Below are 22,373 nucleotides of genomic sequence, written 5' to 3'. Positions count from 1 at the left end.
ACATGTTTACAGGGAGTAATTATAGAGCAATTCAAGGCAGTCAATTGCTAGATCACGCAGGACAAACACAAGTGCACTGGGAGGGATGGGGAGCAAATGCGGGTGGAAGTAAGACTTTCCGGGAGACAGGCTGGGTTAGAGGGGACAGTCCCAGTCCCCACTTACTTTGTCCTTTGCTCATCCTTGCTGTCTGCTATCTTCCAGAACCCCTTCCCCCACCTCCTGGAGCATGGACAGCCTGACCTCCTGTCTCCGCCTCCATCCCTTCCCTCCCATTCCTGATGATACTCTTCTGCTGACATCCTCCACCTCTCAAGCATCACTGTCGTTTCATCCCTTCCCCTCTCTCATCCTCTTCCCAGATGTCCTCATGCTGCTCCTCCTGCTGAGAACGCCCCACCTGCATTCCTGCCCGGCCCAAGCCCAAGCCCAAGCCCTGCCACCCACGTCAAGCACCATCTCTCTCAGCCTTCCTCTCTAATTCTCTCACCCTGTCCCTGGGGAAGAGATGTCGCTCTCTCTCTCTTTCTCTCCTTGGAAGCTCCGCAGTGTAACACAATCTGCAGTTGAGGACAGTTAGATACCTGGATTCAGACTACCCTGGTGATTAAGGATGCAGATGCTGGAGTCAAACCCTCTGAGTTCAAAGCCTGGCCTGTGCACTTCTGAGAGAAGAGATACTGGACATTTCCCTCCTTAGCCCTCAGTTCTTCAGTTCTCTGTAAAGGGGCAAGTAATAGTACTGACTGCCTTGTGATGCCATAAGGTTTATATAAAAACCAAGCTGCTGAAGTGTCCAGCATGCAGTCAAAGATCTATAGATTTTGCTAATATTATTATTGTCACTAGCAGGAAGCTCCTTGAGGACAAAGATAGTGTCCTACACTACTCTCATCTCTTTCTGGCAGTTTCTCCTTCAGGGGAAAGCAGACGGGAGCCTGACTTTGAAATCACTGGGTGGCATTTGGGAGGCTCCGAAGAGCTCTGGTACCATAGTCCTTGATGTCTCAGCACAGAAAAGGACATAGTGAGAAGCAAAGTGATAGATAAGAAGTGATAAGAAGCATCCTCTTTTAATAAAATAGGATGCTTGTGAGGCTTACAAGTGGGCAGGTGAAGGGGTGATGCACCCTGAAAACTTCCTGGGCTACAGTTTTATAAACAAAGGAAAAGTGGGGAGGAGGAGAAGAACTTTTTCTTGCATAGACATTATGCTTCTATCATCAGCTCCTCCTTCAGGATGAGCAGGGGAGTTTTCTTGTCCCTACATGATCAAGCTAGGGCCACAATTTACTGTTTCTTATGTGTGCAGACAACATGTCCTCAGATCATTAACTGCTGAGCTCACTGGACAGGAGGTGGGTCTCACGTCCCATTGTTTCATTGTCTGGGGCGTGCTCCGTGCTTCTGTTGCTGGTTTTGTTGCTAACCAAGCCTGCTCTTCATTTCATGGTTAAGTAAACCTACTTTCTTGAGTAATCACTAACTTACAGACGGTTGTATTGTTATCTTCATTTCGCAAATTGGGAAACTGAGGCTCCAGTGACTAGAGAGCAAGGATCTGAAGCATGTCCAATTTAAAGGCACCTCCTGCTTGCCCTCTGACCCCCAAGAAGAGGCTGAACAACTGTGGCTGCTTCTGAGTCAATCTGCAAAATGAAGATAACAATACAACTATCACAGGACTACTACAGAAATGAAGAAGATTAGGTATGCTCAAGGCTCTGGGACATGGCAGGCCTTCAAAATTTAGAATTCTTCCTCCTTAAGCAGTGCTTCTCCAATCTCTCTAATTTCTACCCTAAACAAATCTATTTACCCTGGATAAGTCTTGATTAAGGCTTATCAGGTCTTAATAACTTGATAGGAAGTTCAGGTTATTAAAAAGGAATAACTTGAACTTTCTATCAAGGAAGCCTTCTACAATAATTCAGATTGTTCATTCGCTTTCCAACAGAGGCATTCTACCAGGCCCCCCAGAAAAGGCATTTGACTGTCAAGCTTCAGGCCCTTCCTTTGTCCATTAGATTCCTACTAACTTCTGTCAAATCTTCTGGCTTCAAATCCCACACAAAGGCTTTTGCACAACACCCAGGAGACCAGCCTGCTCTGCCACACTGAGCGCTGTCATGACACCCCTTGTGGAGAGAGGTCACTGGTTCCCGTGGCTCTGTCGGCACCTGTCCTGGGCTGCAGTCCTGGAAGCAAAGTAGACGAGGATGAACAGTGCCCCTCCATCAGACCTTCAGAGAGCACAGAACTTGGGGGTACAGCTAGGGTGATGACTTGTGGAATCAAGATTCAGGATCTCTCTTGGCTGAAATAACATTTTAAATTAGCAAATTAAAAATTAATGGCTTCCCTTGTAGCTCACTCGGTAAAGAATCTGCCTGCAGTGCAGGAGACCAGGGTTCGATCCCTGGGTTGGGAAGATCCCCTGGAGAAGGAAATGGCAACCCACTCCAGTATCCTTGTCTAGAAAATCTCATGGACAGAGGAGCCTGGTGGGCTGCAGTCCATGGGGTCGCAAAGAGTCAGGCACTGAGAGTACATAATCCTAGTCTTCTGTTTCATTTAAGGGAAAAAAAAAAAGATTAAAAAAAGGATCAATTGCAGAAATGCTCATCTGGGGAAATCTGACTTCCTGGCGATTCATATAAAAACAAGCAATAGCAAATGTCATGTGTATATTAATGCATTTATATGGAATCTAGACAAACGGTACTGATGAACCTATTTGTAGAGCGGGAATAGAAGCTCAGATGTGGACAGATGTAGGCAGTGGGGGAAGGAGTGGGGTACAAAGTGAGAGACAGCATGAACACATACATGCTATCACAGGGAGAACAGCCAGCCAGTGGGGAGCCGCTGTATAACACAGGGAGCTCAGCTCGGGGCTCTGTGACAACCTAAAGGGGTAAGGTGGGGTGGGGTGGGAGGCTAAAGAGGAAGAGGAATATATGTATACTTATGGCTGACTCACATTGCTGTACAGCAGAAACTAACACAGCATTGTAAAACAATTACGTTGCCAAAAAAAAAAAAAGTAGTGAAGGGGAAGCCTGGGGTTCAAATCCCAGGGCTGACACTCAAGCTGTGTGACTGTAGGCAGACTGCATGTCTTCTCAGGACTTGTTTGGTTATCCTAAAATGATACTTCAACCAGAAAGTTTCAAAAGTCCCTACCAGTTTGATATATAATCCTATAGTTACATATATACATATATGATACATACACACACACATACATACTATAATCAGTGCTCTAAGTCAAACACACACACATACATACTATAATTGGTGCTCTAAGTCAATGCTTCTCCAACTTCAGGGGCCTCCAAGCCACCAGGAGATCCTGTTAAGATGTGGGATTCAGTAGGGGTCTGAGACTCTGCATTCCTAATGAGCTCCCAGCTGATGCAGAAGCTACTGGTATGAGGACCACGCTTTGAGTAGCATGGTTCCAAGACCGCGGTCATTTGCCTCTCGTGTACCTTTGCTATATTCAGACCTCTGTATCTTACATGCCTTATTGTGTTGAATCCCCATCATGACGTTGGAGGTATTTACTATTGATATCTTAATTCTCTGGATGTTCACAGAGGCAAAGGCACCTGTCTGAGGTCAAATAGCTAATAACTGGCAGATCCAGGTTTTGAATCCAGGCCTGTCTAAACAAAACCATGTGTCCATACCTGCTATTCCACATACATATGTGTGATATGGATTTAGGCCAATGTTTGGCTAAGAACGGGAAGGAAATTAATGCGAGAGCAGAAGGCAAACACACCAGCAAGTTCTTGTATTTGTTTGTTTTGCAAAGATGACCACTCATCCACCCACTGACCCCTCCCTGCCTCTCGGGACCCCCTGAAAACACGGACTGATTCTGGTGCCTGATTCTAACAGCCTCGGAGGTATTTAAGTGCTCCATCCTTCTCTGACAGGCAATGACGGCTATAACAAAGGGAGAAGAGTTTAGTTCACAGAAATGATGAGAGCAGAGGAGAGATGTTTAATCCTATTAATGAATCTGCTAATTGGCCTTCTGCCCCCAATCCTTTCATATTCAGGCATCAGATTAAATAGAAACAGATCCAGGGGTGGTTGGGGATGGGGTGAAAAGCATTTTTTTCAAGGCCTGCAGATGGTTTGGTGGTTCCATATGGCTAAATGAGGTGCTTAGTCTACCCCTGGATGCCTTCTCCCCCACCTCCACACACACCCCGTTTTGGCTTGAGGTGAGGTCAGGAGGGAGGAGGCTGGTGAGGTTAAGAGCTCAGGCTCTGGGGTCAGCCAGAATCAGGCTTTGCCCTCCATATGCTGTGAGACATACGGACAAAGCACTTCCCTTCCTGGAACCTCAGTTCCAGGTTCACTTGTCAACAACATGGAAACTGTACTCGGGTTTGTTCTCCAGGGTTGGGTTGTTATTGTTGTCGTGTGTCCAACTTTTTGCGACTCCATGGACTGCAGCACTCCAGGCTCCTCTATCCTTCACTATATCCCTGAGTTTGCTCAAACTCATGTCCATTGAGTCGGTGATGTCATCCAAACATCTCATCCTCTGTCATCCCCTTCTCCTCCTGCCCTCAGTCTTTCCCAGCACCAGGGTCATTCCCATGAGCTGACTCTTTGGATCAGGTGGCCAAAGTATAGGGAGGAGGTTAATAAAATAGCCCAGGAAAAGGTAGAGCAAGGTGCCCAGCAAAGAGCAAGGCCAGGTCAACGTTTGCCATCACTATTATTATTAACCCTGGTAGGTGATCCACCTTCTCCTGTCTCATCATTGGGAATTTTTTCCATCATCTAAAACTCACAGCTTCCCACAGGAATCACCAGAGAAACTGCCCAGGATTCTAGTGGCCATGTCTGTGATGGCTCTGGGGCCCCGAGGGGTGGACTCAGAGGTCACAGGCCCAAGGCACAGAGGTCACCAAGGAAGGCCCAGGCACAGTGTACAGATGGAGCAACAGCGGAGGAAGGGACCTGCCCTGAGATGGGACAAAAGGCAAGAGCAAAGCCAGTACTGCCTCGGGTTGCTAAATCACCTCACCTCCTGTGAAGTGCAGTGCTCACTGTCTCCTGGGGCCCCTCCACAGCCCTGTAAGGGAGATAAAGGGGACGCTATCATGGTCTTCATCTCAGAGAGGAGGAAACTGAGGCTCAGAGAGGTTCATCTAAGAAGTCGCAGAGTCAGAGTTCGAGCCCAAGTCTCTTACTTTAACCAGAGGTCCTAACCATTGCATACCCTATTCCTAACTCCCTGATCTGAGCTGAGTGTACCTCCCACTGCCCCTTACTGCCCCAGTGAAGCTTTCAATTCCACCTGGAATAACAAGAATTAATCCAATGTTCTCTTCCCATGGCTAGGTTATGGGACGTCAGTGATGGCCCAACGGATGGCAGCCACTCCCTAAACATGACCCATTTAAACCCCTGGAGGACAGAGAAGCATTTAAAGTCAGGTTGTCTGAAGGTCCCAGGGCTCTCTCAGTCAGTCTTTCAGACACACAGACACACACACAGAGACTCCTTCTCTCTCCCCTAATACTGTTCGTCCTCTGCCTGATGAATGGGAACATCACCTCCAGGGCCATCATGCAGAACTTTGCAGCTCTTCTCCCCATGAGTAGTCCCGAATTCCTCATCTGTGCTGCCGCATTCCTGTACTACTTGGAGCCATCAAGGACTCATACCCTGGCCTATCCATCCTTACCTCTGGGCAGACAACATCCATCAGCATCAGGCCTTGACAGGGGCCCTAGAATAAGACTCATTCCCTGAGAGCTAGTCAGAGAGATAAATGTGTACATCTGTAATCACATAATGCTTGGAACTGTAGCCAAGGGAAGGAGTGGTAACTGTAGGGGAGCAGGGCAGACAGAAATGTATTTTGCCTGCAAGAGCTTGGGAGCAGGTGATATTGAATGAGGCCTTAAAGGGTGTATCAGTCAGTCAGTCAGTTCAGTCGCTCAGTCGTGTCCGACTCTTTGCGACCCCATGAATCGCAGCACGCCAGGCCTCCCTGTCCATCCCCAACTCCCGGAGTTCACTCAAACTCACATCCATCGAGTTGGTGATGCCATCCAGCCATCTCATCCTCTGTCGTCCCCTTCTCCCCCTGCCCCTAGTCCCTCCCAGCATCAGAGTCTTTTCCAATGAGTCAACTCTTCGCATGAGGTGGCCAAAGTACTGGAGTTTCAGCTTTAGCATCATTCCTTCCAAAGAACACCCAGGGCTGATCTCCTTTAGAAAGGGTGTATAGGAGTTTGCAATAAACAGGGAGGAGGAAGTGCAAGAAGAGTGGGGAGGCCAAAGGGAATCTCAGGTGGAGACATCAGGGAAGCAATGTTAAAGGACACATGGGATTGTTTAGTGAACAAACAACTAAGTGGACAGATACCCGGATTTTTTAATCTCAGACAAAATAAAGGGCAACGTGAAACACAAGGGAGCCCACTGTGGGTCAGTCTTCACTTTAGGTTTTGAATGAATCAACAAAAGAGTGAAAGCTGTGAGATATTTTCCCACCTTCCCCAAAGACACCACACTCCTACTGATATCCAAAAAAAAAGTGACCAGGACTCTTCTTAACTGAGTTTATAATTCTCAGCTCTCCAAGAAGCAGCACCTCATATATGTTTACTGGTAACTAGCTGAACTAAGGTTTCCTGTACCGTTGACTCCTTCCACGTTTCACAGTAGGGGGCTTAGATCCAGGACTTGGGGAGCAGGACTATCAATGCTCTTCATGCAAAGACAGTCTGCTATCGTAGCCTTTCTGGGACTTCATTAGCCATTCATCAGTTTGTAGATTCATGCATGCACTCATTTCTTCAGTCATTCCTTCTGTCATTCATTCAATCCTTCATTTGCTTCGTCACTCATCTATTCATTTCTTGATCTCTTCATTCTCTCACTCACTTATAGTGTATGTACCCATTTGCACCTTCACAAAGCAAAGCCTTTTTAGATACACAAAGAGGTCTAAGACACAGTCCTTTTCTGGGGGCCAGACAAAAACTCCCACTGATTTTAGGCAGCAGTCCTTTCACGCCCATCCTTCAGTCTTTCCCGTCTCCTGATCCTTATTTGCCTTGAGCTCCAATGACTCTCTTCTGGGATGGAGGGACCAGAGCTGTGCCTGACCCTGGGTGTGGTCTCCCACACTTATGTGACTCTCAGGGCGCCGGCAAACAGGAACACTGCTCTCAGCATTTCCCTGCTAAATGGTAAACAGGCTTAGTACAGTCCCTGGACAAAGCTAATTCAAAGCCAGCAGACCAAATAACAGAATTCATTTCAGGGAAAGGGCTGGTAACTGAAATTCCAGAGGGAAGCTAACTTTTCCTCCGGGGTCTGCAATTCTAGGAAATAACAGAGAATGGCCAAGCATTCCATTACTTATAAATTCCTCCATGGAAGATTTATGGAATGCCTACTATGTGCAAGGAATGAAGATGGGAGCTGTGAAGAATGATTCTGAGTAACTCAAAGTTGACATTCTGAGGGTGGGGGGAGGGGTTAAACCTCCATCAGTTGCCTTATTTAAAGCATGACTTGAGAGTCAGGAGTATGTACATCTAAAAGATTAAGGTATTTAGATGGGAGAAGTTGTTTCTTTCTGAGGTTTGGGGAAGCCTTCCTGAATGTAGAAATAGCTGAGTGGGGACTTGGAATGTGAGTTGAATTTTAACTATTAGACAAGGAAGCGGGGGAAAGGGTAACACAGAACTAAAAGGACAGACAAAGATGCAGAAATAGGTAATACTCAAGACATGAACACCCCTGCACAGCAGCATTCCTCTTTCAGACATAAGAACGCTGGCATCCCCAAGGGGAGGTGACTTCCAAGGGCCCTGAGCCCAGGCCCGTGTGACGGCAGAGCACCGCCGCTCTCCATCTCGCCGCCTCCCGCCATCTGGACTGTGCCTCGCTGGGCATGCTGCTCTGAGAACCGACCAAACCTGACCTCAGCAGGGGCATGCTCCAATAGGGTCTTTAAAATTCCACGATGCACACTGATCTAGGAGTGAGGGGAACGGTCCCGCATTTGTCTCTAATCTGCCATGTGGCCTCAGAAAAAGCATCTAAAAGCTATGAGACTTTGTTGGCTCATCTATTCAATGAACACCCTGGAGACCCCAGGCTCAGCCCTTGCTGAAGGCTCTGAATGCTTTCCCTCGACCACGGAGGATGGACAGCCCAGCCACCCCTACAGTGTGATGCTCCCCCTAAATTCTCTTGCCCCTCCCTCCACAGGTCCAGCTGCTGCCCCTGTGCAATCCTCCTCTAATCACCCCTGACCTGCCAGCCGTTTAAGCCCAGAGCTGTGTCTTTTGTATGATAAGCACGTACAAAACTGTTAGAGCCAGAAACCCTATCTGGAATGCAGAGTCTGAATCTCTAAAGCAGGACTTCTCCCATTCTTAATTAAAGACAAAGATTTCAAACAGAGAGAAGGACAGGAAATTAATGTGAAAGTTTTTCATTCAGTGACATAGCTCTTAAATTATTTTAGATTTCGATTGCCTTCTGGAAGCTCTCCCTGAACACCTAGGTTGGGCTAGGCACATCCCTGCCCTCAGCACTAAATCTTGTGGAGCTTTATATGTATTTGATTCCAAACTATATTTCCAAAACACGCAGGGCATGTGTTGACTAAGATACAATGCTTTCAGGAACAGCCACAAAGCAGAGAACAGCGGCGGCTGCGGCAATAGGACCAGCATCTGAGCACGTGGGATTTAGGGCCCGGTTTCCTGGACACAGCAGAAAGAAGGCTTCACAAATGAGTGGTGAGCATTCCCACAGGCACACCCTACTTCCAGCATGGCTTACTCTAGGCATTTGGAAGCTCCAAACAGTACAGCCATAAATTGAATAGTGGTTAAAATTTGCTGACTACGTATCATGTAGCAGAGCTTGTGCTAAGCATTTGATTTGCATTATCCTGAAACCCACACAACACAACAGCTATTTTAAGATTGTAACTACTACTGTCCCTGTTTTCTAGTTGAGAAAAATAAGGCTTAGTCATACAGTTAGTAAGTGGTAGCGCCTGGATTTGAACCCAGCAGGAAGATGGATTCCTGAGTTGAAAAATCTCCACCACTCTCTTCTGACTGCTTCTAATTAGATCTGAGCCTGAGGTCTCAGAGATCATAGTGGCAGCTCTGAGAAGAACATCAGCAATAGAAATCTTCAAATTTGAGAACCGGATGGAAGCTGAGAAAATGTCTCATGTAATTTTCCCCTTTAACAAAGGTGAAACTGAGGTCGCCATGGGGCAGAGATCTGACCAGGAAGTGATCTCTGATCACTAGCCTTTCCAGTCAGTTTCCAAGCCCTCGCCTCTCTGCAGAAAGGGTCTTCTGCTGATCAGCCTTCCACCGAGCAACACAAGAAGATAAGTCATTGCTCCAGGGAGGATGCTTGGGGGAATGTATGGAGCTGTGTATGCGAGTGTGCTAAGTCGCTTCAGTCATGTCTAACTCTTTGTGACCTGATGGACTGTAGGTCATCAGGCTCCTCTGTCCACGGGATTCTCCTGGCAAGAATACTGGAGTGGGCCGTCCCGCCCTCCTCCAGGGGGTCTTCCCCACCTGCGTCTCTTACGTCTCCTGCATTGGGAGGCAGGTTCTTTAATATTAGCCCCACCCGGAAAGCCTGCGTGGAGCTGGAGGCCCAGACAATTCCAGCCAGTGTGCAGGGGCTTTGTGCAAGTGGGGCTGAGTGGACACCCGGGCTCAGGCAGCTTGTCAATAGCCCTGGACCTGCACTGAGCTTCAGACAAGCATTATTCTGAGAGTTAAGTGAAAATGGGTGGATAAAGCACCTACCACTGTGTCAGGCACACAGTGGGGGCTCGCTGAGTGCTGGTGCCCCCTCTTTCCTTCCTTAGACTCCTAGGAGAGAGAAGCAAAGAGCTCTGGCCTCTGGGAATCCTGCAGGAATTTGTCTGGGATGACCTGGAGTTTTGAGTAGGAAAAGGGAATGGTGGATGGCAATGTCTGAGTGATGCCTGAGCTCTTCATCTCTGCCCAATCCTTTGTGAGGACTGTATCCTCTGTGTCCTCCATATCCATCATTCAGTTGACCTTGGCATCTTTCAACAGTCTCCTCTGGGTCCCTGGTGGGTGCAGTGAACACAGTAATCCACGCATGGTCCTCCTTCTCTCTACTTCCTCCACAACCTGTTTTCTGCCTGGAGACAGTATGCCTGTCCATTTTATGGATAAGAAAACTGAGGCTTAGACAGGTGAAGGGATTTTCCTGAAGTCACATAAGAAGGGAGTGATGGGCCTGAGGTTTGCACCCAGACTGCTGGGCTCTAGGGTCCAAGATCTTTCTGTGACACCTAGCTGCCTCCCAGGATGCAAATCCTGAGTTTCTTGTCCCCACAGTACTCTGGCCTCTGGGACCTCATGGAGGTCGGATGGTGGCGGTGGTGGGGGGAGTCCAGGATTTGGTGCTGAACTTTGTCCCCACTCATCCATGAGGAGTGGGGCTCAATGTCAAGGTTGTAGGCCAAGGCTTGCAGACCTCTCCTGCCTAGGAATGGTAAGAAGGCAGCCAGTCCCTTTCCTGCCAGAAGGACGTATAACTCAGCTGGACATATGGGCGGAGGCCTCTTTCCCATGTTCTAGGCTCTGAATGCCAACCCAGCTTCGTCACCTAAGATCTTCACGCAGAGATCTTATTCCTCAGTATTCAGCAGCCTGAGGTCTCTGTGGACTGGGCCAGATGCCAAGACCCCTCGTCGAGAAGTTATTCTTCAAGAGGTAGCTCTATGATGCAGACTTCCCTAATGAACCGGGAAGACCAACCAAGTCCTGACAATGGACTCACTGTGCGCCCTGGGGTCCACCATTATCCTAACGCTGATCTAATCACCAGCCAGCATAAGGGATAGCTCTAACCCTACCTGGAGCCAGAACCTGGGCTCCAACAGCAGAACTTAGAGGTTTAATGGTCAGGTAACTTAAAATCTTTCTACCACTCACAAGAGTATTCGAGCATAAAATCCGAACAAACCAAACCCACATATTCTTTTTCCTAACTGCATGCAGTGTCTTTATTCTAACAACCAACTTTCAAGCAGGTGGAGAGGAGGTCTGTATAGACCCCTGTGGTGCCACACGTTTTCCCCAACTTCCCGTGGACCCGCTGGGCAACTGTGCCACTGGTGAGACTGGGCTTATCTCAGCTGGCACCCAGGCAGAGAAGGGACTCCAATATACTATGCTTTCCAATCCCCGATGTTAGCTCACCTCTCCGCCAGACCTTGACAGTGCCCTCAGCTCCTCAGCGGTGCCCAGAGAGCGGCAGCATCTCGTGTGATGCCCTGGCTCCTGACACCCTGAGCCAGCGGCACCACAGCCTTGGAAGTTTTACCACCTGACTGCAGCTGACTCCTTTTGGCTTGCAGAGGCTTATTAGGGTGGGCAGACAGCACTCTCTCCCTGATGACCGGCCCCCAGGTCTGCATGGCATCGCTGCCCGGGAGGGAGTTCAGTGTGAATGTGCAGGCACCCTCCCCAGATGCCCACAGCCGTCTACGGGAATGGGGAGAGCTTCTCAACAGTTACACCCAGATAATTCAGCGGCTCCCCCCTCCCACCTGAATTTGCCTCTGCCTTCTGCGCTGAGAGATTCCCCAAGGAGTAGGGTCGTGGTACCTGGTGTCCCAGAGAGGTCCCGTGGTCCCTGAAGTCAGAGTCCACTCTGGCCCTCTCCTCTGTGAGCTCACCTATGTTCACACGAATCCTCCCGCCCGATTCTTACTCCTGTGGATACAGGAACCTAAACCTACTCTTCATGGAGAGGGGGGTCCGGGCCAAGGGGAACAGGTGGCACACCCCTGCCCAGCACCGAGCACCCCCCAAACCAGCCAGGGGAACAAAAGGAAGAAGGAGGTGGCTTACCTTTCGAGGGTCGTCTTTGTTTGGTTTGCAGAGAGGAGAAGGTGCCCATGACGGCCCCCATGGCAGCGAAGACTTGTGTGCGACTTGGGACCTCGGGCCCTGCCCCTCCCCTCCCCTGGAAGGACAGCAGTGTGGATCTTCTACTCCGAATCGGAGATTTAAAAAAAAAAAAAAAAGCCCCCGGCAGCTTGCTGCAGCTTGGTCTTCAGCGAGTGTGGGGCTGGGGCGCTGGGAGCCTTTCCTTTCCTTCTTCAGCACCGCACATGCACTGACTCACAGGGCTGGCGGCTCCTCGCCAGCCTCCGGACCCGAGCCCGGCCGCTCCGCTCGCCGAGGGTGGAGGACGATGAAGCCCGTCTGGCGCTGGACACCCGGCCGGCGCTCCCGCGCGGCCGAAGCTCCCGAGCCAGCGCCGCGTGCGGTGCGGGAGCCGCGCTCGCCCGCCCCTCCTGCCGCACGCTCCGCTCCCCTCCCGGCGCTCGGGCTGGGTCTCGGGGGGCCGAGTACCAATCATGAATGAACAGAGCAGGGACGGCGTAGAGCGGAGCCGCGCGCCTGCCTGCCTGCCTGCCGCGCTCCAGGCGAGTCTGAGCCGCTCGCGGAGAGCGGCAGGCGGACAGCCCCGGAGGGGCGGGGCGGGGCCGGAGCGCACGGGGGCGCCGGGGGCTGAGGTCTGGCGCATGGGTGGGGTTCAGGGGGAGGCAGATTAACCCTCCGGAGAACGTGTGTGTGGCCCGTGTGGGGTGCGTTGTTTCATTTGTCTTCAGGGAAAATCTTATTTAATCCACTTCCTGAATTCACGGGGTGAGAAAAAAGTCTGCTCCACCCAGGGAGGGGTGAATAGGGCTAAGTCCAACTGGGATGTCTTTTTTTCCCCAGTAGTCATCTACGGAGGTGAGAGTTGGACCATAAAGAAAGCTGAGCGCCGAAGAATTGATGCTTTTGAACTGTGGTGTTGGAGAAGACTCTTGAGAGGCCCTTGGACTGCAAGGAGATCCAACCTGTCAATACTAAAGGAAATCAGTCCTGAATATTCATCGAAAGGACTGATGCTGAAGCTGAAGCTCCAATACTTTGGCCACCTGGTATGAAGGGCCAACTCATGATGCTGGGAAAGATCGAAGGCAGGAGGAGAAGGGGATGACAGAGGATGAGATGGTTGAATGGCATCACCGACTCGATGGACATGAGTTTGAGCAAGCTCTGGGGGTTGGTGAAGGACAAGGAAGCCTGGTGTGCTGCAGTCCTGCAGCTGCTGCTAAGTCGCGTCAGTCATGTCCAACTCTGTGCGACCCCATAGACGGCAGCCCACCAGGCTCCCCTGTCCCTGGGATTCTCCAGGCAAGAACACTGGAGTGGGTTGCCATTTCCTTCTCCAATGCATGAAAGTGAAAAGTGAAAGTAAAGTCGCTCAGTCATGTCTGACTCTTAGCGACCCCATGGATTGCAGCCTACCAGGCTCCTCGCCATTATCTCATTTCCTCCACACCCAAGGCTCTTTAAAAAAGCAATGAAAGTTGCCCAGTCTTGTCTGACTCTTTGTGACCCCATGTACTATACCCTGCCAGGATCCTCTATGCATGGAATTCTCCAGGCAAGAATATTGGAATGGGTAGCTGTTCCCTTCTCCAAGGGATCTTCCCAACCCAGGGATTGAACCCAGGTCTGCTGCATTGCAGACCAATTCTTTACTGTTTGAGCCACCAGGAAAGCCCTTGAAGAGGCAGAGTACAAATAAATCGTAAGAGAGAACTCCATGGAGACAGCGGGAGCCTCCCATCAGTCACCTGGCTGTAGGGGCCCTTTATCCTGCTGTTCTGAATGGTGTACTCACTAAGGTGATCTTGGCCAGCTCCAACCAACCTTGGTTTCAATGGCTGTGGCTCCCTCTACCCTGGAAGGTGAGCCAGCTCACACACCATCTCCAACTCTGACCCCTCCCTCATCCATCCTGTTATGCACTAAATGTTTATGTCTTCCCCGAGTTCATATGTTGGAACCCTAATCTCCAGAATGGCAGTATATGGAGATGCAACCTCTAAGGAAGTGATGGAGATTTAAATGAGGTCATAAGGGTGGGGCCCTGACCCTGTGGAATTAGTGTCCTTACTGCCCATAGAACAAGCATCAGATCCCCACTGCCACCACATGATCAAGGAAAGACCATGTGCATACACAGCAAGAAGGCAGCCATCTGCAACCCATGGGGAGAGCTCTCACTGGACACAATCTCTGCCGCACCTCAACTGAATCTTGGACTTCTAGTCTCCAAAACTGTGAGAAAATAAATTTCTGTTGTTTAAGCCATGCAGTCTGTGGCATCTTGTTGTAGCAGCCTGAGCAGACAAATACACACTCACAGCCTGTCTACACCCTCAGAAGTCTCTGGAGCCAAGGTCTTGCTTTCCCTCTGACATGAACACCTATATAGAGCTCCTTAGGCCACCCCCAGGAGGCTGTTCAGGGGGGAAAGGATAAGATGGTCAGAGGCCCGCAGAGATCCTGCTGAAGCACAGTGCACTTGTCTGTTAAGTGACACACAAGCGGTGTTCCTTGCTTCCCTCGCTCATCACTGCTCCTCCAGTCATTCTCTTCCCATCCTTGTGGACAAGGGCAGATCACTGAGTTCCCACCACACATGGAGGCGGCAGTGTCAGATTAAGAGCATGAATCTGGGGAGGGGGATGCTGCTAGATGTGGGTTCAATTCCCAGCTTTGTCCCTTATGAGCTGTATGACTTTGGGCCTGATAAGTCCTTTCTCTGAACCCTGTGTTCCCCTTCTGTGGTCGGCATTAGCACCTACCTTGTAGTATTGTACGGGCTTCCCTGATGGCTCAGTGGGTAAAGAATCCACCTGCAACACAAGAGGCACAGGAGACGCAGGTTCCATCCCTGGGTTGAGAAGATCCCCTGGAGTAGGAAATGGCAATCCACTCCAGTATTCTTGCCTGGCAAATCCCAAGGACAGGGGAACCTGGCAGGATACAGTCCATGGGGTCACAAAGAGACATGACTGAGCACAGGGCACGCACAGTATTGCCACTAAGGGCGGTGCAGTCGTGTGTGTGAGGCCCTCAGTGTGTGCCCAGCACAGAGCATGACGGCCAGGGAGAGTGCACCGCCGCTGCCTGGTTGCCTGGGGCCAGGCGTGAGCCGTGTGAAAAGCGAGGAAGCCACCGCCTTCCCCTCGGCTTCCATCTTTGCTCTTCATCTGTTTCAGAGGAAATCTATTCTCAGGATCCCCATCTGGTATTAAAAGACTCAGATTAGTTAAGGAAGGGAATGTGGTTGGCACCTGATTATGTGCAATTCAGCACTCTGCTAGCTGCTGTCTTCTACCATTTCCCAAATGTTCCACATGCATAAGTCTGGCCTCCTTGAATAGATAGTGAGCTGTTAGAAAGCAAAGCATACACCCATTCCCCTGTCCTCCTCCCAGCATGGCTCAGCCTGGCCCAGGACATCTTGAGTGTCCCACAGATACTCTCACTGAGGTCACCCAGGGAGGGGAAAGGGGCCCACCCCACTTCTCTTTCTGCACGTGAATTTAGACTGGACTGCTTCATCTGTAAAATGTGAACAGGCCTCCTTCAAGTTTTGGTATGAGGGATGGGTTGGATAAAGTAAAGGAAAAATGTTTTATCTCTCTGTAAATCACTCTGCAAATACCCTTTATTATTTGTTCTGGGGTTAGTTTAGGTGTTCATTTATTCATTCATTCAACATATATTTGTTGGGACTTCCCTGGTGATCAAGTGCTTAAGACTTCGCCTTTCCATGCAGGAGTGTGAGTTTAATTTCGCCTTTCCATGCAGGAGTGTGAGTTTAATCCTTGGTCAGAGAGCTAAGATCCCACTGCCTCGTGGCCAAAACATAAAACGGAAGCAATATTGTAATAAATTAAATAAAGACTTTAAAAATAGTCCACATCAAAAAAAACTACTTAAATAAACACTTTGAAAAAAAAGTGTATATTTATTAAGCAACATCTACTTGCTAGGCATTATTCTAAACACATGGATCAGTACTGAATGAGAAGAAGCAAGAGTCCCTGCCTTTTGGAGCTGATCTGGGGCGGAGGGCAGTCAGATACTCGCATCTTTACAAACAGCAATCAGGAGGGAGGGAGTGAATATGGAATAAGGTGGTGGCGGATGCTCAGAAGCCAGATAAGATAACTTTTTGCAAACTACAGGTGATGTCACAAGTACAGATAGATCTCCAGAGGGCAGGGAAGCAGATAGAGCTTTCAACTCAGGGACATCAGGCTTCAAATGTGGGGTTTGTTTTGTGACCTTGAGCATGTTTTTTTGATCTTTGAAAGCCTCACTCTCTGCACATTTGCAAGAGGAACAATCCCACCAATGTCACTGGCAGGATGAGATTAAAATCGGCTGTGATAGCAAAAGCACTCGGCACAGGGTTTCCCTGCCTGGAGCACAGTCCTGGCTCAGAACGTGCTAACTTTATTCCTCAGTCTCCTCCTTGGGTCTCCTTTGCAAGCACTTTCTTCCCCACCTTCCTAGGAGCTAGAAAAGACCTTAGTGTAGGGCCTGAGCTTGGGAAGTGACTCTCCCGGGCCATGTCCTCATGCAGCAAGCGTGGCCTCATCTGTCGAGGCTGATTATGCGCCTTGAGGGAGAAAGGCTGATGTGGACTGCGAGGGCATGCGAGGGAAACCAGGACCCGGGCTCTGCCCTTCACGTCCTCACAGCGGCACTGCCTCGAGTGTCCCCCTTCATGCTCCAGTGCTGGAAGAGTCTCCGCCAGGGGCTGAGACGAGTTCAGCCAGAGTGCAGCCACCCACGCAGCCTAGACACTGGCAGCAAAGCCCTTCTGAGTTCCCCAGATCCAGGGAGGGGGAAATGACGTGCCAGAGCGCCTCAGCTTGCATTATCTGAAACAGCATTGCACCTTGTGGAGGTCAGGGAAGTCATGGGTGCCACACTAGACTAGCATAATGTAGGTGCTTCATGAACCTGATCAAATGACCCTCAGGGAGTGGATGGGAGGATGGCTGGAAGGAGGAAGGGTGAAGAGGTGGAGTACAATGTTCACACACGTTTAAATACCCGACGAAAACTATGACACTTCTTTCCCAAAAGAGCAGGGCGTGCTGGCACTCGCAATTGGCACTAAGTTTTCTGGTGTTCACGACCTCCCTATTGAAGCACATTTATGGACACCTGGTTAAGAAAATCTTTCCTCAGGAGGAGAGACTGTATGAAGGGATTTGACCCAGCCACTTCTTAGCTGAGCTTAACTTCTCTAAGACTCAGTTTCAACTTCTGTAAAATGGAGGTAATAATTACGCCAGTTGCTTAGGGTTGTTGTGAGGGTTGAATGAGAAGCATTCAAGTGCTTTAGCATAGTAACTGGCAGATTGCAAGGCTCCAGGAAGGATGCTCATCACCATTAACATCATTATTAAGCTTTGTTCACTCACTCATCCATTCAGTCACAATTTGATGAGTGCATTTAGTGAGCACCTCCTGTTTATCACACTCTAAGTGGGTCTCTGGGTTGCAGAAGTTGATGCTCACTGGCTTGGAGAACTCACAGTCCAAGGGACAAAGGACAGATACACACCCCCTATAACATCCCAGCCTTGTCAAGAAACAGTGGGAATGACCTCTCTAGCTCTGCCAGTGAAGAAAGTGTGAAAGTGCAAGCATTAGTCGCTCAGTCATCTCTGACTTTTTGCAATCGCATGGACTGTAGCCTGCCAGGCTCCTCTGTCCATGGGATTCTCCAGGCAAGAGTATTGGACTGGGTTGCCATTCCCTTCTCCAGGGGATCTTTCCAACCCAGGGATCAAACCCAGGTTTCCCACATTGCAGGCAGGTTCTTTACCATCTGAGCCACCAGGGAAGCCCACCAGTGAAGAAATAGGCCCTTAAACCTGGTCAGGCTGGCCTGCCCCCCTCTGAGTCCCACCCCAAGGTCTGGACTCTGCAAGGTTAGGGGCCTAGGGCAGCTTAGGAGGTCAAAGATCAGAGTGGAGGTGGGGTGGAGACAACAAGTGTGGAACTGGGTAGCAAGGGATGGGGCAGGAGGTCGAGATGAGAGTTAGGGGCAGAGCGAGGCTGAAGTGGGGTACAGGTGGCCCTGATAATTGTCATAGTGGCAGGGTGGACAGGTGACACTGAAATGATTGGGGCAATGGGGACAGAAATCATGGGCAGGATTTTTTATCTGTACAAAATATGGATTCATCAGTTCAGTTCAGTCACTCAGTCGTGTCCGACTCTTTGCAACCCCTTACCTGTCCATCACCAACTCCTAGAGCCTACTCAAACTCATGTCGATTGCATCGGTGATGCCATCCAACCATCTCATCCTCTGTCGTCCCCTTCTCCTCCCACCTTCAATCATTCCCAGCATCAGGGTCTTTTCCAATGAGCTGGTTCTTTGCATCAGGTGGCCATAGTATTGGAGTTTCAGCTTCAGCATCCGATTATTTACCCAAGATTATGGATCCATAATCTTGGGTAAATGTCCAGGAGTCAACAGTATTCATGCCCCTTCTTCATTCTCCTTAGGTTATATAACAATTACGTTAGCAACGGTAGCCACCATCTATGGAATTCTTACTATATGCTGGTCACATACCCAGTCCTTCTTATTCATTTCAGGACCCCGTAAAGTAGGTAGTCTCGTTATGCCCCATTTTATAAATGAGGCAAACAAAGCAAGTTAGGTTAAGTGACCTGCCCAGCATCACACAGCAAATAAGTGGTGGAACTAGTCTTGAACTTAGATGATCTGACTTCAGAGCCCACACTGCCTGTCTGGCCCCAAGTCCTCCAGCTGCTGTTGCAACTGATTTCTTCTAGCACTGTTTCTCTGGGAATTCACAGCAACGGTCTGACATCTTAGAGCTGAGGGACGGATAAGGAGAGGAGCCTGGCCCTAAGGGCTGCTCTCACCCATACCCTTGGTGCCTGGGGGCTGCAGCTATGGCCACCGGCCGCTGGGCCACCAGCCTAGAGGCACCCTGGGCCTGTTTTCACTCCAGGACTTCTCCAGGCTAGAGGCCCCCGGAAAAAGTGAGCAGGGAGGGGAGGCGGGAGCAGCAGCCCTGCCGTGCGATGATTAGTAATGATGCCAGCGATGAGCGCCCCGGGCCTGCGCGGCCGGCTGACCCCGTCAGCGCGGGCTCCCAGCTCGCCAGCGCGGCTGCAGCAGCTGCAGCCTGAAGAGGGAGGAAGGAACGTGGAGCGGAGTCGAGGCTGCTGTCGTCCTGAGGGCTGCCTCTGGGACAGGGCTGCAGAACGGAGGCCACTTAAAACTACTGGCTCTCAGCCGATGTTTCCTGTGCTTTGTCCTTTGACCACACACCCTGCTCCACAGTCGAGACTTGTGCCGTTTACTGCCTGGGTAGAGATGGCATAGAAGCTATGCAGTCACCTTCTGGGATTTTGACTTACAAAGACTCTGGTTTAAGATGAAAGGCCAGTTGGAGAGCAGGGCCAAGACATGTGTTCTTGGCCCACCAAGGGCACAGCATTCAGCTCTGAAACCCCAGACTGTGGAGAAGTCAGGGAACTGGGGATGCCTCACCCATTTCCTAAGTAGAACCGGGTCAGTGGACACAGCCCTGAGTCCCTCTTCCAGTCCCACCAGCCCTCTATATGGGCAGAGTATCTTTTTTACTGGCCTGTGCATCTTTTCTGCTGAGTCTGGCAAGGAGAAGACTCTTTCCCCTCCCCCCAGGAGGGGCATGGCCCAGAAAACCCCAGAGAACCAGCAAACCTTGGTTCCAGGATGGGGGGCACAGCTGTGACCTGGGTGGCACTGTGACCACAGAATGTACAGGGGCCAGGATTCCCAGAGACCACCTGCCTGCAGAGGTGATAGGCTGCACATTGATGATAAAGTCCACCCCACAACTCGGTTCTTCATAATAAGCCCCCAGAAGAATGTTCAGGCAAATCTGAGGGGTTGCAGCATCCTAAGTTTATTGAGATTTCATTTCTGCCCCCATCTCCTAAAATGGAAACTTGGAATAGAAATTAAGTTCAGCAATTTAAGAAATAAGCAAAGTAGTAGTCATGTATAGATGTGAAAGTTGGACCATAAAGAAGGCAGAGTGCTGTAAAATTGATGCTTTCAAACTCTGGTGTTGGAGAAGACTCTTGAGAGTCCCTAGGACTTCAAGGAGATCAAACCAGTCCATCCTAAAGGAAATAAACCCTGAATATTCTTTGGACGGACTGATGCTGAAGCTGAAACTCCAATACTTTGGCCACCTGATGTGAAGAACCGACTCATTGGAAAAGACCCTGATGCTGTGAAAAAATTGAGGGCAGGAGGAGAAGGGTATGACAGAGGATGAGATGGTTGGATGGCATCATCAACTCAATGGACATGAGTTTGAACAAGCTCTGGGATGTTGAAGGACTGGGAAGCCTGGGGCGCTGCAGTCCATGGGGTCACAAAGAGTCGGACACGACTGAGTGACTGAAACACAACAACAAACACTTCTGGCATAACTGAAGAGGTTGGCTGAAATTCTTAGCTACTCAAAAAGCGATTCTCACTATACCACAGTGGCTCTGCTCTTGTGTCCATTTTACAGATTAGCAAACTGAGGGGCAGAGAGGGATGTGATTTGCCCAGGGCCACAAAGCTGGACTGGGCTGTAGCGTCAGGGTGTGAACCCAGTTCTATCTGTTCTCAAAGCTCATGCCGTTAACCCAGCAAGGGAAAACTGCAGTGGATGGGGGAAGGGACGAGAAGGAAGTCAGAGGACACAGAGCAGCAGCGGAAGAGCCGGAGGGGCAGTGGGGCTCTCCACTCACCCTCCCTCCTGCGGTGGCTGTCCTGGGTCACAGGAGGATGGCCGCGAAGAGCCTCTGTGTTGGCTCAGAGGCCACCGCGGACATGGGCACTGCAGCTGGCCCCTGGTCACCTGGCCTGCGGGTGGTGGGGAAGGCAGACGCAGCACCTCCAGGAGCAGGGACATCCCCCGTGCTCCCCAGGCACCCCCGGTAACCTCTTTCTGAGAAGTCAGGCTGGCCCTCTCCCCACCCCTCCCCCTGGGCTGAGGCCCCCTTCCCAGGCTGCCACAAGACACTGGCTTGACAGCAGCAGCATTTCCAGATGATTTCTCTTTCTGTTGTCTTTTCCTGCACTGGGCTGGCCCCTAGTGACTGAGAGGGCTGGGCTCTCTAGCTGGTGCTAATTGACAGTCCAGGGCTCTCTTTCTCTGGACTGCCATTTGCATGATGCATTAGTATTCGTGCCCGCAGCTCAGGGCTGTTCTGGATGGCAGATGCTGTGCGGATGAGTGGCATGCCATAAGGACTTGAAGCGGTTTGCTGGAATCCAGGCCACTGAATAAGAGGACATGGAGGAAGGCTGCAGACGACATCGGGCTCCTCGCCTGCTTCCTGTTTCCCGTGCTGTCACACCTGGAGTCTGCCGTTTCTGCCACATATGTATGAGATCCCGGCCAACCCCTCCAACGGTCTGACCAGCATCCGCTCAGCCCCTGCTCTGCTCCACCTGGCCCACCTTGGTGCCAGAGATGCAGAGAGAGCTGCAGTGTCTTGTCCCGGCCCTAAGAAAGCTCACAGTCCTGTGAGGACAGTGGCATATTAGGCGTGTGAAGGTGGGCATGAGCCGCAGGCAATCAGCTCAGAGCTCTACAGCATCTCAGAAAAGGGACATCTAATTCAACCCAAAGAAGAAGAGTGGGGTAAGGGAGGGCAGTCAGGCATAGCTTCTCAAAATCAGAGATGCTGGGTCTTTAAAAATGAGTCGGAATTTGCCAGCCAAACCCCACTGTGAACACATGGCTGTGCTTTGTAACTGGACCCACAAGAGCCACATCCAGCTCACTCCCACAGTAGTGCCCCCACGGGCAGAGCATCACCAACTCCATCTATGGATTTCCTGAACCTACAGATGGATGGACTTTGGGGAAAGCTGGTCCATCCACCATGGGTGAGGACGTGATAAAACCCATGAGAGATGATTGAAGTGAGTGATGGAATCATCCCCAAACAGTCAGATGCAGAGGGTTGACACTGGTAAATATCTCCAGGGTTGGGTGGGAACTTTGTGGTTTCGGAATGCAACCCGATCTAGTATTTTACCATTTACCCAGAACCAGACTCACCCCTGTCTCACCAACGTCTGCTAAGCTGAAGAACTTTTACTCACAATACTCCTGAAAGCAGAGAATTAGGGCGAAAGAGGCTGAGATGAGGGAAACATCAAGGCCCAGGCCCCACAGAAGGAGTGCGCTGGGGGCTCCAGACACAGAGAGGAGTGGGGGCCAGGGTCCAGAGGAGGCCAGGGGGCCACACTGTGCAAGGCCTGTGGTCCTTGGTGCAGGATTTGTGTTTTATGCTGAGAGCAGTGGAGGGCCACAGGTGATTTTTTTTTTCACCTTTTATTTTGAAAAGATGACAGACTCACAAGAAGTTGCAAAA

General features: G+C 50.3%; 1 protein-coding gene across 4 annotated transcripts in view; it reads right to left on the bottom strand.

Moving 5' to 3' along the window:
* Nucleotides 1-22,373, bottom strand: part of KCNIP1 (potassium voltage-gated channel interacting protein 1) — a 403,203-nt gene that overhangs the window by 244,278 nt on the left and 136,552 nt on the right. The window contains exon 1 of one of the 4 annotated variants that reach the window (XM_006075531.4): nt 11,931-12,046. The exons of the other annotated variants lie outside the window; for them this stretch is intronic. Within the exon in view, the coding sequence (XP_006075593.2) occupies nt 11,931-11,991 (61 nt within the window). The 5' untranslated portion in view covers nt 11,992-12,046. Of the gene's footprint in view, nt 1-11,930; nt 12,047-22,373 lie in introns of those variants that run through there. 4 annotated transcript variants of the gene reach the window in all.

This window comes from Bubalus bubalis, chromosome 19, assembly GCF_019923935.1.
Source record: "Bubalus bubalis isolate 160015118507 breed Murrah chromosome 19, NDDB_SH_1, whole genome shotgun sequence".
NCBI classification, from domain to species: domain Eukaryota; kingdom Metazoa; phylum Chordata; class Mammalia; order Artiodactyla; family Bovidae; genus Bubalus; species Bubalus bubalis.
This window is presented reverse-complemented; position numbering and strand designations above follow the sequence as displayed.